General features: G+C 48.6%; 1 protein-coding gene and 2 pseudogenes across 2 annotated transcripts in view; 2 read left to right on the forward strand and 1 right to left on the reverse strand.

Annotated features, from left to right (window-relative positions):
* Window positions 1-836: 836 nt before the first annotated feature.
* LOC111536802 lies at window positions 837-1,756 on the reverse strand (annotated as a pseudogene). Its single transcript, XR_002729822.1, has one exon. The product of XR_002729822.1 is annotated as a ferritin heavy chain pseudogene (transcript).
* A 1,811-nt stretch (window positions 1,757-3,567) lies between these two features.
* On the forward strand, window positions 3,568-5,111 carry LOC111536804 (annotated as a pseudogene).
* A 5,987-nt stretch (window positions 5,112-11,098) lies between these two features.
* The window catches only part of DCAF12 (DDB1 and CUL4 associated factor 12), a 41,518-nt gene continuing 36,932 nt past the window's right edge, over window positions 11,099-15,684 (forward strand). Inside the window, exons 1-2 of the mRNA XM_023203331.1 lie at window positions 11,099-11,516; window positions 12,587-12,841. Coding sequence (XP_023059099.1) covers window positions 11,439-11,516; window positions 12,587-12,841 — 333 coding nt within the window. The 5' untranslated portion in view covers window positions 11,099-11,438. The remainder of the gene's footprint in view (window positions 11,517-12,586; window positions 12,842-15,684) is intronic.

The raw sequence follows: 15,684 nt of genomic DNA on the forward strand, positions 1-15,684 counted from the left end.
TGGCTTACGCCTGTAATCCCAGCACTTTGGGAGGCTGAGGCGGGTGGATCATTTGAGGTCAGGAGTTCACAACCAGCCTAGCCAACATGGTAAAACCCCATCTCTACTAAAAATATAAAGATTAGCCAGACATGGCGGTGGGCACCTGTAATCCCAACTACTTGGGAGGATGAGGCAGGAGAATTGCTTGAGGTCAGGAGGCAGAGGTTGCAGTGAGCCAAGATCACACCATTGCACTCCAGCTTGGGCAATAAAGCAAGACTCTGTCTCAGAAAACAAATGAACAAACAAACAAACAAAAAACCAACAGGGAAAAATTTGTGTGTGCCATTTTATTTCAATAAATAAACAAACAAATAGGTGGTAAGAATACACACACAGAGAAGGAACATCACAATATTTATTGCATTTATTTCTTGGAAATGGTTTTTGGTTGTTGTTTTGAGACAGGGTCTCCTCTCACTGCAAACTGCACCTCCTGGGCTCTAAAAACCTTCTAACCTCAGCCCCACCCCCAGTAGCTGGGACTACAAGTGCACACCACCACACCTGGCTACTTTTTGTATTTTTTCATAGTAACAGGGTTTCATCATGTTGCCTGGGCTGGCTGTAAACTCCTAGCCTCAACTGATCTGCCTGCCTCGGTCTCCCAAAGTGCTGGGATTACAGGCATGAGCCACCACCAGCTGATAATGGTCTTTAAAGACATTTCTGGACATTTGTGATCAGAGGAAAAATGTTGCCTAATAGTCTAATAATTTTTAGAAAATATTTGTTCAATTTTGTAAGCCATTTTATTTTTCTATCATTAGTTGATGCCTATGTGTTTTTTTGGGGGGGTACCAAATTTCTTCATTTGAAGGAATGGTACAAATCAAAGAACTTAAGTGGATGTTCTGGTACAACTTACAGAAAAGGTAAAGGAAACCCCAACATGCATGCACTGCCTTGGTGACCAGGGAAGTCACCCCATGGCTATGGAGAAATTAGCCTGAGGCTTAGCTTTCATTATCTCTGTCTCCCAGGGTGTGCTTGTCAAAGAGATACTCTGCCAAGCCAGATTCGGGTGCTCCCATCTTGCGCAAGTTGGTCACGTGGTCACCCAATTCTTTGATGGCTTTCACCTGCTCATTCAGGTAATGTGTCTCAATGAAGTCACACAAATGGGGGTCATTTTTGTCAGTGGCCAGTTTGTGCAGTTCCAGTAGTGACTGATTCACATTTCTTTCCAAATGTAATGCACACTCCATTGCATTCAGCCCGCTCTCCCAGTCGTCATAGTCTGGTTTCTTGATTTCCTGAAGGAAGATTCGGCTACCTCCTTGGTTCTGCAGCTTCATCAGTTTCTCGGCATATTCCCTTTCCTCGTGAGATTGGTGAAGAAAGTATTTGGCAAAGTTCTCCAAAGGCACATCATCGCGGTCAAAGTAGTAAGACATGGACAGATAAACGTAGGAAGTGTAGAGCTCCAGGTTGATCTGGCGGTTGATGGCGGCCTTTGAGTCCTGGTGGTAGTTCTGGCGCACCTGCGAGGTGGACGCGGTCGTCATGGCGGAGGCTAAGGACAGGCGGCGGTGGCGGTGGCGGCTGCGCGGCGCTGGAGCGGCGGCGGGGGCCTTGGGGCGGTCCGAGGGCGCGGTGAAGAGGTGACTGAGGGCTGGCTATGGGCGGCCCGCCGGGATGGGGGACCAGCGCCGGTTCGGTCCAAGCACTGTTGAAGTAGGAAACCCCGACGACTCTCCGCGAAGAACGTCTGGCCTATGTGTTTGTTTTTATGCCAATATCGTGTTGTATTTGAGTCAAAAAATATGACTGATGAAAAGACTGCTCAACAAAATTGGTAAGTAATATTTGTGTACAATTTTTATATTTATATATAACCCCACATTAGTCATTTCAGAAATGAATGAAGGCGGTAGGAAGATAGGGTGAGTAGGATGAGGTACATCGTTTTTCTTCCAATTAGCTATTTGTCTCTTATTTTTTATTTTTGTTTTGTTTTATTTATTGATTTATTTATTTTTTTGCGATGGAGTCTCGCTCTGTTGCCCAGGCTGGAGTGCAGTGGCACGATCTCGGCTCACTGCAACCTCTATCTTCTGGGTTCAAGCGATTCTCCTGCCTCAGCCTCCCTAGTAGCTGGGATTACAGGTGACTGCCACCATGCCCAGCTAGTTTTTGTATTTTTAGTAGAGATGGGGTTTCACCATGTTGGCCAGGCTGGTCTCAAACTCATGACCTCAAGTGATCACCTGCCTCAATCTCCCAAAGTGCTGGATTTACAGGCATGAGCCACCTTGTCCGGCCAATTTTTTAAAAGTAAATTTCTTGGCCAGGCGCAGTGACTCATGCCTGTAATCCCAGCACTTTGGGAAGTCAAGGCGGATGGATCACTTGAGGTCAGGAGTTTGAGACAAGCCTGGCCAACATGGTGAAACCCCGTTTCTATCAAAAATACAAAAACTAGCTGGGCTTGGTGGCGGACGCCTGTAATCCCAGCTACTCGGGAGGCTGAGACAGGAAAATCGCTTGAAGTTGAGAGGTAGGGGGTTGCAGTGAGCCGAGATCACACCATTGCACTCCAGCCTGCGTGACAAGAGTGAGATTCCATCTCAAAAAATAAATAAATAAATTACTTGATCTTATTAAGTAGAAAAGTTTTGTCTCTTCCTTTATTTTCTTATCTTATTAAAGTTACAAATAAAATAAGATTGTTTAACAGGCAGGAGCAACAGAAAACAAGGACTTGAAACTTACAAACTCTGTGATCAATTAATGAATGATTGGAAATTGTACTGAGAATGATGGCTCGCACCTGTAGTGCCAACTACTCTGGAGGCTGAGGCAGAAGGATCCCTTGAGTTGTGAGTCCAGCCTGGACAACATAGTGAGACCCTGTCTCTAAAAAAATAAATAAATAAAACAGAAATTGTCTGTACTGTACTTAGCACAAATTCTTTCAGTGTATGCCAAATTATACATAACATATAGAAATAGAATTTCTGCTGTCAAAGTAGTAGATGTTCTGGATAAAACGTTTCAGGTTCTGAATACACAGAAAACATGAGAGTACAAGGGAAATGCTAAAATAAATACTACTTGCAACTTCAACTGGACCCAGATATTTAATCTAGTAGTAGTGTTGAAAATTATGGGCCTGGCATGGTGACTCATGCCTGTAATCCCAGCACTTAGGGAGGCCGAGGCATATAGATCACTTGAGCTCAGGAGTTCAAGACCAGCCTGTGCAACATGGTGAAACCCCATCTGTACAAAAAATACAAAAATTAGGCAGGCATGGTGGCATGCACCTGTAGTCCCAGCTACTTATGAAGCTGAGGTGGGAGGATGGCTTGAGCCCAAGAGGCAAAGGTTGCAGTGAGCCGAGATCATACCACTGCCCTCCAGCTTGGGCCACAGACCTTGCTCTCAAAAAAAAAAAAAAAAAATCCCCCATTCCCTGCCTACCGGGCCACGGCAGCAGCATGGCAGGGGTGCGGCATCAGCAGCTGCAGCAGCAGGTGGCCCAGGGGGTGTTTCTGTCGGGTCGCATGGTCTGGCGGCAGCATGGTGGACTACCTGATCAGCCGCACACCAGCTACCTGCTCGAGGACAGGCTCACAGTACAGCAGCTCTTCGCCAGCGCCCACAGTCTCACCTACCATGACTTCGTGATTCTCCCAGGATTCATAGACTTCTTAGCTGATGAGGTGGACCTGACCTCAGCCCTGACCCAGAAGATCACGCTGAAGACACCGCTGATCTCCTCCCCCAGGGACACTGTGACAGAGGCTGACATGGCCATTGCGATTGCTCTGATGGGTGATATTGGTTTCATCCACCACAACTGCACCCCAGAGTTCCAGGTCAAGGAACTGCATAAGGTCAAGAAGTTTGAACAGGGCTTCATCACGGACCCCGTGGCGCTGAGCCCCTCGCACACTGTGGGTGATGTGCTGGAGGCCAAGATGCGGCATGGCTTCTCTGGCATCCCCATCACTAAGACGGGCACCGTGGGCAGCAAGCTGGAGGGCATCATCACCTCCCAAAATATCAACTTTCTTGCTGAGAAGGACCATACCACCCTCCTTAGTGAGGTGATGATGCCAAGGATTGAGCTGATGGTGGCTCCAGCAGGTGAGACGTTGAAAGAGGCAAATGAGATCCTGCAGCGTAGCAAGAAAGGGAAGCTGTCTTTCATCAATGATCGTGATGAGCTGGTGGCCATTATCACTGGCACTGACCTGAAGAAGAACCAAGACTACCCTCTGGCCTCCAAGGATTCCCACAAGCAGCTGCTGTGCCAGGCAGCTGTGGGCACCTGTGAGGATGACAAATATCACCTGGACCCGCTCACCCAGGCAGGCATCGACATCATAGTCTTGGACTCATCCCAAGGGAACTCAGTGTATCAGATCGCCATGGTGCATTACATCAAACAGAAGTACCCCCACCTCCAGGTGATTGAGGGGAACATGGTGACAGCAGCCCAGGCCAAGAACCTGATTGATGATGGTGTGGACCGGCTGTGCGTGGGCATGGGCTGCGGCTCCATCTGCATCACCTGGGAAGTGATGGCTTGTGGACGGCCCCAGGGCACTGCTGTGTACAAGGTGCCCGAGTATGCCTGGCACTTTGGTGTGCCCATCATAGCCAATGGAAGCATCCAGACCGTGAGGCACATGGTCAAGGCCCCAGCCCTTGGAGCCTTGACAGTGATGATGGGCTCCCTGCTGGCCGCCACCATGGAGGCCCCTGGTGAGTACTTCTTTTCAGAAGGGGTGTGGCTCAAGAAGTACCAGGGCATGGGCTCACTGGATGCCATGGAGAAGAGCAGCAGCAGCCAGAAACGATACTTCAGTGAGGAGGATGAGGTGAAGATCGCATAGGGTGTCTTGGGCTCCATCCAGGACAAACGGTCCATTCAGAAGTTCATGCCCTACCTCACAGTGGGCATCCAGCACGGCTGCCAGGATGTCGGGGCCCACAGCCTGTCTGTCCCTCCGTCCATGATGTACTCAGGAGGGTTCAAGTTTGAGAAGCGGATCATGTCAGCCCAGATCAAGGGTGGCGTCCATGGTCTGTATTTTTAGGAGGAGCAGCTGTACTGAGGACAACAGTGAAGGCCAAGGTGGTGGAGGGGGCACACCCCAGTGTCCCTCTTCAGGCACAGCCTCCCTTCATAACTGAGTAGTCCACAGATTTGCACTATGGGTTCCCCAGCTCCTTTCCAGGGAGAGAGCAGGGGAGGCCCTGAGGGGTCTGCAGGCCCTTGCTGGGCCTCCCCTGCAGAGTCAGGACTGCTCTCTGGGCCAGGCTGCCCTGGGAGCCCCCTGAGCCCAGCCAGCCGGGTTCTCAGGCCCTGTGCCTGCCTCAGGTCTTTCTTGCTGCAGCCTGCTCCAGCCCAGCCCCCATCCCAGGGGCAGGCAGCCCCTCCTGGCTTCTCCTGTAGGGCACCTCCCTGCCCCCAGCCCCCCAGAAAATGGTGCTCTCCTGGCCCTGCCTCTGGCCCTTCCTGGGCCGCTGCCCCCTCAGCCATGTGGCACTTCTGAGCTCCTGACCTAGGCCAAGGGGAGGTCTCTGCCCCCTTCCCTGACCCTGGGCTACCCTTGGGTCCTCCTCCTCAGGCCACTCCCCTGTCCCTGGCCCTGGGGAGGAGGCTGCCCGGGTCATGGCCACCTGCCTGTCATTCCTGACTTACCACCATCCCCAGTGAACCATTCCTGCCCTCTCCTCAGCTGCAGTTGAAGGCTTTAACTTTGCACACTTTGGGATCACAGTTGCATCATTGTGTATTAAATAATTGGAATAAATCAAGCAGGTCTCAAAGCCAAAAAGAAAAAAAAAGAGAAGGAAGGAAGGAAGGAAGGAAGGAAGGAAGGAAGGAAGAAAGGAAGGAAGGAAGGAAGGAAGGGAAAATTATGTAGACCAGAGTTCATAGGTTCCAGCTCTGGCTTATCTCTTGTCTGGTTGCATGACTTGTCATTTTTGGCCTTAGTTTTCTTTAAAACTATGAGTTTAAGACATGAGCTGTCTCTCTATATCTCCCTTTTTTTTTTTTTGAGACAGTCTCACTCTGTTGCCCAGACTGGAGTGCATTGGTGCGATCTCAACTCACTGCAACCTCTGCCTCCCAGGTTCAAGAGATTCTCCTGCCTCAGCCTCCTGAGTAGCTGGGATTACAGGCATCTGCCACTATGTCCAGTTAATTTTTGTATTTTTAGTAGAGGCGAGGTTTCACCATGTTGGCCAGGCTCATCTCAAACTCCTGACCTCAAGTGATCCATCCGCCTTAGTCTCCCAAAGTGCTGGGATTACAGGTGTGAGCCACCTCACCTGGCCTGTATCTTCCACTTTTAATAACCTATGCCTAGGATCTGAAAAATATTTCCACAGTGAGTGAAGTAATTACGATTCCATGCCTCAGAGACCTCCAACATCTCTATGTCATCAGAGAGCCGTTTTTGCGCGCTTTCCATCTGTGTTCATTTGTGTCCTGTGTCCCCCGGGTCTCTTTCCTTGCTATGTTTTTATTATATTTGTATGAATTAAAATCCAAAATCCTTTTTCCTAACAGAAATACTTTCCTCCTGAGCTCTTACTTGCCCCTTTGCTAGCAAGGATGGTTAACTAGTTCCAACACATGAAGGGTAGAGTCAAACAGGGAATTATATTAACATCTGCTTTGTTTGTTCCTGGAAACCTATGCAAATAAACAAGAGAAAATACTGTTTCAAGCAAGTATAACATGATTCAGTTTGCCCAAAGCACTTTATAGTATTTTATTGTTTATTCTTCCTGGCAAGACCAAGGCAAGAGAAGGTAACATGTGTGGGTCCATTAATGAGCCTCTAGCAGCACACTGCACTGTGATGAAATGGTTACAAGAACTGAATTGGAGGAGTGGGGTTAGAGAAGATTGGAACTGTTGGGGTTTTTATTTGAGGCTACAAAATAGTATAGTTTGAGGGCCAGACACTGTGGCTCACGCCTATAATATCAGCACTTTGAGAGGCCGAGGCATGCAGATGACTTGAGGTCAGGAGTTCGAGACAAGCCTGGCAAACATGGGGAAACCCTGTCTCTACTAAAAATACAAAAATTAGGGCTGGGCCTGTAATCCCAGCACTTTGGGAGGCCGAGGGGAGCGGATCACCTGAGGTCGGGAGTTCGAGACCATCCTGAACAACATGGAGAAACCCCGTCTCTACTAAAAATACCCAAAAAATCAGCCGGGCGTGGTGGGGGGCACCTGTAATCCCAGCTACTCAGGAGGTTCAGGCAGGAGAATGGCTTGAACCTGGGAAACATAGGTTGCAGAGAGCTGAGATCGTGCCATTGCACCCAGCCTGGGTGATGAAGCGAGACTCTGTCTCACAAAAAAAAAAAAAAAGGAAATGTCCAGGTGTGGTGTGTGGTGTGGTGTGGTGGCTGATGCCTGTAACCCCAGCACTTTGGGAAGCTGAGGCGGGTGGATCACCTGAGGTTAGGAGTTTGAGACCAGCCTGGCCAACATGGTGAAACCCCATCTCTACCAAAAATACAAAAATCAGCCAGGTGTGGTGGCGCAAGCCTGTAGTCCCAGCTACTTGGGAGGCTGAGGCAAGGGAATCGCTTGAACCTGGAAGGCAGAGGTTGCAGTGAGCTGAGATCACGCCACTGCACCCCAACCTGGGCGGGAAAGTGAGACTCTGTCTCACAAAGCAAAAAAGAAATTTCCAGAACCTCAGAAGGCTCCCTGAGGTCCCCTGCCAGTTAGTAACCCTGCTTAAGGGTAATGACTGACTTCTCTTACCATGGATCAGTTGCACCTGTTTTCATACTTCATAAACATGAAATTAAGCATTTACTAATTACATTTAGGAATTACTGCTTTGGTTGGGCTCAGTTCTCATACCTGTAATCCTAGTACTTTGGGAGGCCAAGGCGGGAGGATCGCTTAAGCCCAGGAGTTCAAAACCAGCCTAGGAAACAAGGCGAGACTCCATCTCTACAAAAAATAAAAAATAAACTGGGTGTAGTGGCACACGCATGCCATACCACTGCACTTCAGCCTGGGCAACAAAGCGAGAACTTGTCCCTCAAAAAATAAAAATAAAAAAAGGAATTACTGCTTTGATTTTTTTTGGAGACAGGGTCTGGATCTCCCAGGCTGGAGTGCAGTGGCATGATATTGGCTCTCCACCTGCAACCTCCGCCCTCTGGGCTCAAGTTATCATCCCACCTCAGCCTCCCAACTCCGAAGGAGCTGGGACTACAGTCGCATGCCACCCATCCCAGCTAATTTTTGTATGTTTCTATAGAGACAGGATTTTCCTATGTTGCCCATGCTGGTCTCAAACTCCTGAGTGCAAGTAATTTATCTGCCTCAGCTTCCCAAAGTGCTGGGATTACAGAAGTGAGCCCCATGCCCAGCAGTGTGTTTGATTTCTTTTTCTTTTCTTTTCTTTTTTTTTTTTTTTTTTTTGAGACGGAATCTCGTTCTGTTGCCCAGGCTGGAGTGCAGTGGCTCGATCTTGGCTTACTGAAGCCTCAGTCTCCTGGGTTCAAGCTATTCTCCTGGCTCAGCTTCCCGTGTAGCTGGGACTACAGGCGCCTGCCACCACGCCTGGCTAAATTTTTGTATTTTTAGTAGAGGCAGGGTTTCACCATGTTAGCCAGGCTAGGTGCCCACTAATTTTTGTATGTTTAGTAGAGATGGGGTTTTGCCATGTTGGCCAGGCTGGTCTCAAAATCCTGACCTCAGGTGATCCGCTCACCTCGGCCTCCCAAAGTGCTAGGATTATAGGCGTGAGCCGCTGTGCCTGGCCAAGAGCTCACCATTTCTATGCAAACAACATAGAATGAAAGTCCATTTTGGAAATTTAATTCACAATTGCTTTTAAAAAAACTGCAGGCCAGATGCGCTGGCTCACACCTATAATCCCAGCACTTTGGGAGGCCAAGTTGGGCCGATCACCTGAGGTCAGGAGTTCGAGACCAGCCTGGCCAACATGGTGAAACCCCATCTCTACTAAAAATACAAAAAGTAACCAGGCCTGGTGGCGCATGCCTGTAGTCCCACCTACTTGGGAAGCTGAGGCGGGAGGATCACTTGAACCCAGGAGGCGAAGGTTGCAGTGAGCTGAAATCGTGCCACTGGACTCCAGCCAGGATGACAGAGCAAGACCCTGACTAAAAAGTAAAATAATAAAATAATAATGATAATAAAGTAGTAGAGTGGCTGGGGGAAAAAGTACTCAGGGCATGTAACTTTACTCCAAGAATGGCATTCTTAGTGAGCCTCACTGCTGAAACTGCCTGCTGTAATCTGAAAGCAGTTTTATCTAATAGCTGTTAAAACAGCCTACTGTGACTCTCAGAAATAGTTTTACTTATTGCCTTCACTTACCAATCAAAACATGCCAGCTCCCCATCTCAAAAAAAAAAAAAAATAGTTAGCTGGGCAAGGATGGCGGGCGCCTGTAATCTGAGCTACTCAGGAGGCTGAGGTAGGAGAATCACTTGAACTCAGGGGGCAGAGGTTGCAGTGAGCTGAGATCATACCAATGCACTCCAGCCTAGGCTACAGAGCAAGACTGCATCTCAAAAAAGAAAAAAAAAAGAAATGGTGAGCTCTGCTATAAGGTGCATTTGGGGATGGTTCCTGGGATGTGAAGATGAAGTAAAGGAACTTTGAGAAAGAGCCTGCAGCAGTTCCCAGTGTGCCCCTCTTGTCACTAACAGAGGAGACTGGGATCCAAGCCCAGCCTAGCCCAATCAGAGCTGAGAGATTCTCAAAGGATTCCAGACTCTTGCCCAAGGGCTCCTGGGTCATCCAGAGCATTGCGGGGCAAGACAGAACTAGAACAGACTCAAAAAAGAAAGCAGACCCACTCCTGACCCACTCACTACGTGCATATCTCTAAAGGGACAGGCCTGACCAAATAAGATGGAGCTGCCTTTCCCAAGACATTAGGGGTTAGTGGCAGTGCCAACTTGGGATGGCAGAAGACCCTGCTTCAATCTGGTCTTTGGTTCAGCTTGGAAAACAAATCCAAATCTCCTTGTTGATAGAACTTCAGATGGTCCAACAGAGCTCCTCGGAGGTATGAGGCCTGAGGCCTGAAGCCTGAAGGGACCAGCAGGTAACTGGGCACCACAGCCTGAGGGCAATTGGCCCCAAGCAAGAGCATCCTACTTCCTCAGAGGGTTTGTTTGCTTGAGGAAAGTGAAGGCTGGCGGTCATATTCCTTCAGGATCTTCCAAAAATGTTGGCAAGGGTGATCCTGATGAAGCCCCCTTGTTTGGTGGCCAATGCCAGCTCTAACTGGACTGGCAAGCCAAAAATGACCACTCTTTCCTGTGGTTCAGAATTCCCAACCTGCCCTAATGGAGACGCAACCTGAATCCAAGAGTAAGGCAGGCAGCGACAGGTAAGTTACAGCGTGATGCCTACTTCATAAAGCACAAAAGACCATGTGGTTTAGATGGCAGGTCATGGAAATCTAAAGGGGATGGTGAAGTCGCACCGTAAGTGGAAGGTGACTGAGGGGCTGAAGCAGTTCGGACAGGAGAAAGGATCAGGAGGAGACAGAGCGGAGAATGGAGCCTGAGGGCTACCCAGGGGTGGGAAAAGGGTAGCCCGAGACCAGTGGGTCGGCCTGGGTTGGTTGTGCTGGGCAGGTTCTCAGCGGGAAAGTCTGGCCACACTGCCTTGGCTTCCTGACTAGACTTCACCCTGACGGGTGGGGGCGGTTTCTGTCCCACCCCTGACCCCCCTGTCCAGCCCTTGGAGCCAGAGCACGGTTTGTGACAGATTCAGGGAAACGTTTGGTGCCAGATGGGAGGTAACCGGTAGCGGCTACCGGCTAAAGGCCTGCACTAGGGGGGAATTCCTTCCCCCAGCAGTGCTGGTGGTCTTCATTTCCGGGTGCCTGCGGATAGGTGGGCTGGGGTCGGAGGTCGGCGGCCAGAAGCCAGATTCCCTCGGCCCCAGCTCGTCCACGTCCACCCAGCGGCTGCCAAACGACCGTAGAAAATGGTCCGCCGGCGGCCGGGAAACAGCAGCTAAGTCTCTTCCAATCCCTAAATCCCGCCCCTCTCCTTCCGGCGGCGGTTCCGTGGCGACGCTGTCCAAAGTGCGGCTGCGCAAGGGTGACGGCGCGCGGGCAAGGGGGAGGGGGTGTTTTGGTTCTAATCGCTCGCCGTCCTTCCAGGCTCTGCCGTCGGAAAGCTTCTAGTCCTCGGTTCCCCTTCTTCCCTTTCCTGGCCCCAGTCCTTCCTCTCTCTTTCCCTTCTTTCCGCCTTTTTTCTGCTGCCGCTCCGGGTCCGGGCCATTTTCCGGGCCGGGCGCACTAAGGTGCGCGGCCCCGGGGCCCAGTATATGACCCGCCGTCCTGCTATCCCTCTCTTCCCCCGCCCCATGTGGCTGCGGGGCCGCGGCGGCGCTGCCCACTATGGCCCGGAAAGCAGTTAGCAGGAAGCGGAAAGCGCCCGCCTCGCCGGGAGCTGGGAGCGACGCTCAGGGCCCGCAGGTGAGGGTTGAGAGGCCGGCACCTAGGTGGTGAGGCCGAGGCACCAAGAGGGGTTTAGGGTCCGCAGATCCTGCGACAGGAATCGGGGTCCAAGGTCTGCAGTCAGAGGCAAAACAGGAATGGGGCCAGGGCCTGTAGAGTCAGGGCTGGACCCTCGTTAACTGGAGGCCAGGGCGGTGAGGAGCCAAAGGGGAACTCAGCAATGGGACATAATCCGCGGGAGGCCTGCAGCCGTGGATAGGGCTTGAAAAGAAACCAGAATCCTGGCTTTGGAGGAAGGGGAAACCGAAGTTAAGGGAATCGGAAACTAACTTTGGTAGAGTGAACTCTACCTTCCGTGGACCCTAGGAAGCTGGGATGATTGCGTCCCTCCTCGAAGAAAGAAGGAGTCTCCCTATATGTATACCCAACCCTGAACTGGGCCTTTTGGCGTTTGGACCCCAAAAGAAACAGCAGTTCCCAGGTGTCATCTCTATACCGCCCCCTTTGGAAAGGAAGGTCTTCTTGGACATAGATATGGCCTCTGATTTCCCGGGGGCTTACTACCCCGTTGGTGGTTGATTTTTCGAATTCTTCAACTGCCTGGAGCGCGGGCATGATGACAGAGGAACGGTCATTGATGATGCATCCCTGGAAGACCTGGCACTCAGGTCTGTCTCCTTGGACTGTATCTTCCGTGCTCCAGTGGGAGTGCAGACTGAGAGGGAGAAGGGGGCTGGGCAGAGATGCAGCCCAGGTTGGTATGGGAATCACTCGACCTCTCATTTCCTTCAATCTTTCACTCCTGAAAGGTCTAGTAAACCTTTTAGCCTGTTCTATTCTGCATTGATTCCCTTGACTTTCAGCCCTTGTAATTCACATAGGTAAGTTTGACTGTGAGCAACTTTTTTTTAATGTTGGAAGAGTTAAACGACTTTCTGGATTGAGATTCTTGTTCTCTTGTGTTTGTATTTCTGTTGTTTGTAAATTCTGCAGTATGAGTTATGAGTTGTTGGTGACTTCTGTAATACAGCAGGATCCGTTCTGAAGAAGAGTAACCAAAGCCCTGATTTCTAATGTTGTTTCCACAGTTTGGCTGGGATCACTCGCTTCACAAAAGGAAAAGACTTCCTCCTGTGAAGAGATCCTTAGTATACTACTTGAAGAACCGGGAAGTCAGGCTACAGAATGAAACCAGCTACTCTCGAGTGTTGCATGGTTATGCAGCACAGCAACTTCCCAGTCTCCTGAAGGAGAGAGAGTTTCACCTTGGGACCCTTAATAAAGTGTTTGCATCTCAGTGGTTGAATCATAGGCAAGTGGTGTGTGGCACAAAATGCAACACGGTAAGTGTCTGGAGGGCTGTGACCTCTCCCCTAGGTCCTGAATATATTGTGCCACTTGCTGTAGAACCTCTCGCTGCTAGTTTTCCCATCTATTTCTTTTAGAAGAGACTTGCCTTACTCTCCTTTCCATTCTTTCCCGTTAATGACTTCTTCCTCTCTTTTTGTGTTCCTTTTTTCACTCATACATTTCTTTTCTGGTAAGTCTTCAAAGGAGTGTGTGTCTTTAGGCCCTCTCTGGATGTGCTGCTTCTAGAGGGTTGGTTGGTTGTTTTTGCCTCATCTTTTTATGCTGGTTTTTAAATTATAGGCCTTAAAGGAAAGACTTAAGAAATAATGATGCTCAGAGCATCATTCAGGATACGTAATAGTGAAAACAGCCTAAGAACATATGTCGAAGTATTTAAAATAGCACACTTGGCTGTTTTTTAGTGAATAGAATCTAAAAATGTATAAACTGAGATATGAGAAATACATGAACTGTTTTCTATAAGGAAGGTGGGGAATGTGTGTTTGGTAGTATATTTCAGGGTATAAGCATTTGCTCTTTGGAAAGTAGCCTTTTTAAGAGTGACTAGAAAGACAATTTTAAATGAAGTGAAAAATTTCTCAGTAAGCTTTGTTACCAACCCAATTATAGGACAGGATAAAATAAGTCAAAGAGCAGAAACGTTTGGAACAGAGTCCACGAATAGCATGATGTCAGAGGAATGGCAAATAAAAAGAGGCAGTGCCTAGGGCCTAGGGGTGGGAAATGATTATGCCCAGCCTTCCCTCCATTTTCACCTCACCCTGTGTGAATAGACAAGTAATGTCATAATGTGTGAGTAAATTAACCCTGGACTGAAACGTATTTTGGATAATGAAAAGAGAGAAGCTTGCTCTAGATCAAGAAAATCTTAAGTACTAGGAGAAGTGTCTATTTATAAAGGACATAGGCAAAAATTTAAACAGTTTTAAGGAAGGAAATAATACCATGGTGGTTGGTCTGTTTATTAAAGGACATGGCAAAAATTTAAACAGTTTTGAGGAAGGAAATAATACCATGGTGGCTGGGGCCAACCTTTCATTTCCTCTTCTGTTGAGAGTCGCTTGTCTTACACAGAAGCCTTTCAAAACTAAGTGGTGGCAACAAGCCTCCACAGAACTTCCTTTTCTTGGTCTCTCCAGCTGCCCACTCATGGTTGAGAACTGTCATCCTTGTCACTTGGAGTAGGAAAAGAGTCTCCTGCTTGGAAGAGTTCATTCCACTCACTGCACATGCATCATAGTGTTTAGCCTAGCAGATATTACTGAATTGTAAACTGAATTAATCATCACAGCCTCTTGCTTCTTGAATCTATTGACACTATTTTGAAGGTGAGCATAAGTAATAATTTAAGCTACTCTTAATTCCTGCCTCTTTTTGTCTTCCTACGTCCTCATAACCTAGTGTTTGGGGCAAGGAGAGCTGTTTTCATTTTATAGTTAGTATTTGTTTTTGCTTAGCTTCCAGAACCAAAGCAGGGAAATAGGAATAGTGCTCTTCTCTGAACTTTGCGACATTGGGCAAACGATTCCCTTATTTGTGCTTTTGTTTTTGCATCTGCAAAATGGGAGTGATAATAATCTGGTGCTGCGAAGGTATCTGCATGCATCTGGAAAATACTCTAAGTGAGCAATATCTTACTTATTTAGAAGTACTAGTAGCAGTAAAAATGATTCCATAAGCTTTTCCCACAATTTGAAGAGAGGAAGATTATTTAAATAATTGTAACTGTCTTTGGATAATGTATGAAGATTTCAGAGGTGGGAGAGATTATGTTGTGTTCTAAATAGTAAAGTTTTGATGTAGAATGTCCCTGTGCTGTGGGCTAACAATCAAACTGGGGGCAGTCATTCAATCCCCAAATTTCTTGGCCCCAGCTAGCACAGCAGTAACAGCAGGGATAGCCAACTGTTGTTTTTATCATTGTTAACAATACAGTCATACTTTTACAAAACTACTTAATTAGAGGTGGTATAACCTTAATTAGAACATGGGTCTGGCAGCTGGGGTGGGTTAGGTATATGTTTGTGGTTTAGACTTATGCAAACTCAGATAGGCTGCGGAGCCAGACAGAAAAGCTAAGTAAAGAAAAGTTTGCTAGGCACAAGACAGTAAGGAGTAGTAGGGGCTGCAAAGAACTACAGAAGACATTCTTGACTTCAGCCAACTGTTGCCGTGTAGGAATTTGGTCCTAGTGTTAAAAAGATTTTCTTTGGTAGTGTGAGGTGGCTCACATCTGTGATGCCAGCACTTTGGAAGGCCAAGGTGGGCGGATCACCTGAGGTCAGGAGTTCGAGACCAGCTTGGCCAACATGGTGAAACCCTGTTTCTATAAAAGTACAAATAAATTAGCTGGGCATGATGGTGGGTGCCGGTAATCCCAGCTACTTGGGAGGCTGAGGCAGGAGAATCGCTTGAACCCCAGAGGCGGAGGTTGCAGTGAGCTGAGATTGCGCCATTCCACTCCAGCCTGGGCAACAGAACGAGACTCCATCTTTTTTTTTTTTTTTTTTTTTTTTTTTTTTTTTTTTGAGACGGAGTCTCGCTCTGCTGCTCAGGCTGGAGTGCAGTGGCTGGATCTCAGCTCACTGCAAGCTCCGCCTCCTGGGTTTACGCCATTCTCCTGCCTCAGCCTCCCGAGTAGCTGGGACTACAGGCGCCCGCCACTTCGCCCGGCTAGTTTTTTGTATTTTTTTAGTAGAGAGGGGGTTTCACCGTGTTAGCCAGGATGGTCTCGATCTCCTGACCTCGTGAACCGCCCGTCTCGGCCTCCCAAAGTGCTGGGATTACAGGCTTGAGCCACCGCGACCGGCCGAGA

Source organism: Piliocolobus tephrosceles, chromosome 14, assembly GCF_002776525.5.
Source record: "Piliocolobus tephrosceles isolate RC106 chromosome 14, ASM277652v3, whole genome shotgun sequence".
Taxonomy (NCBI): Eukaryota; Metazoa; Chordata; class Mammalia; order Primates; family Cercopithecidae; genus Piliocolobus; species Piliocolobus tephrosceles.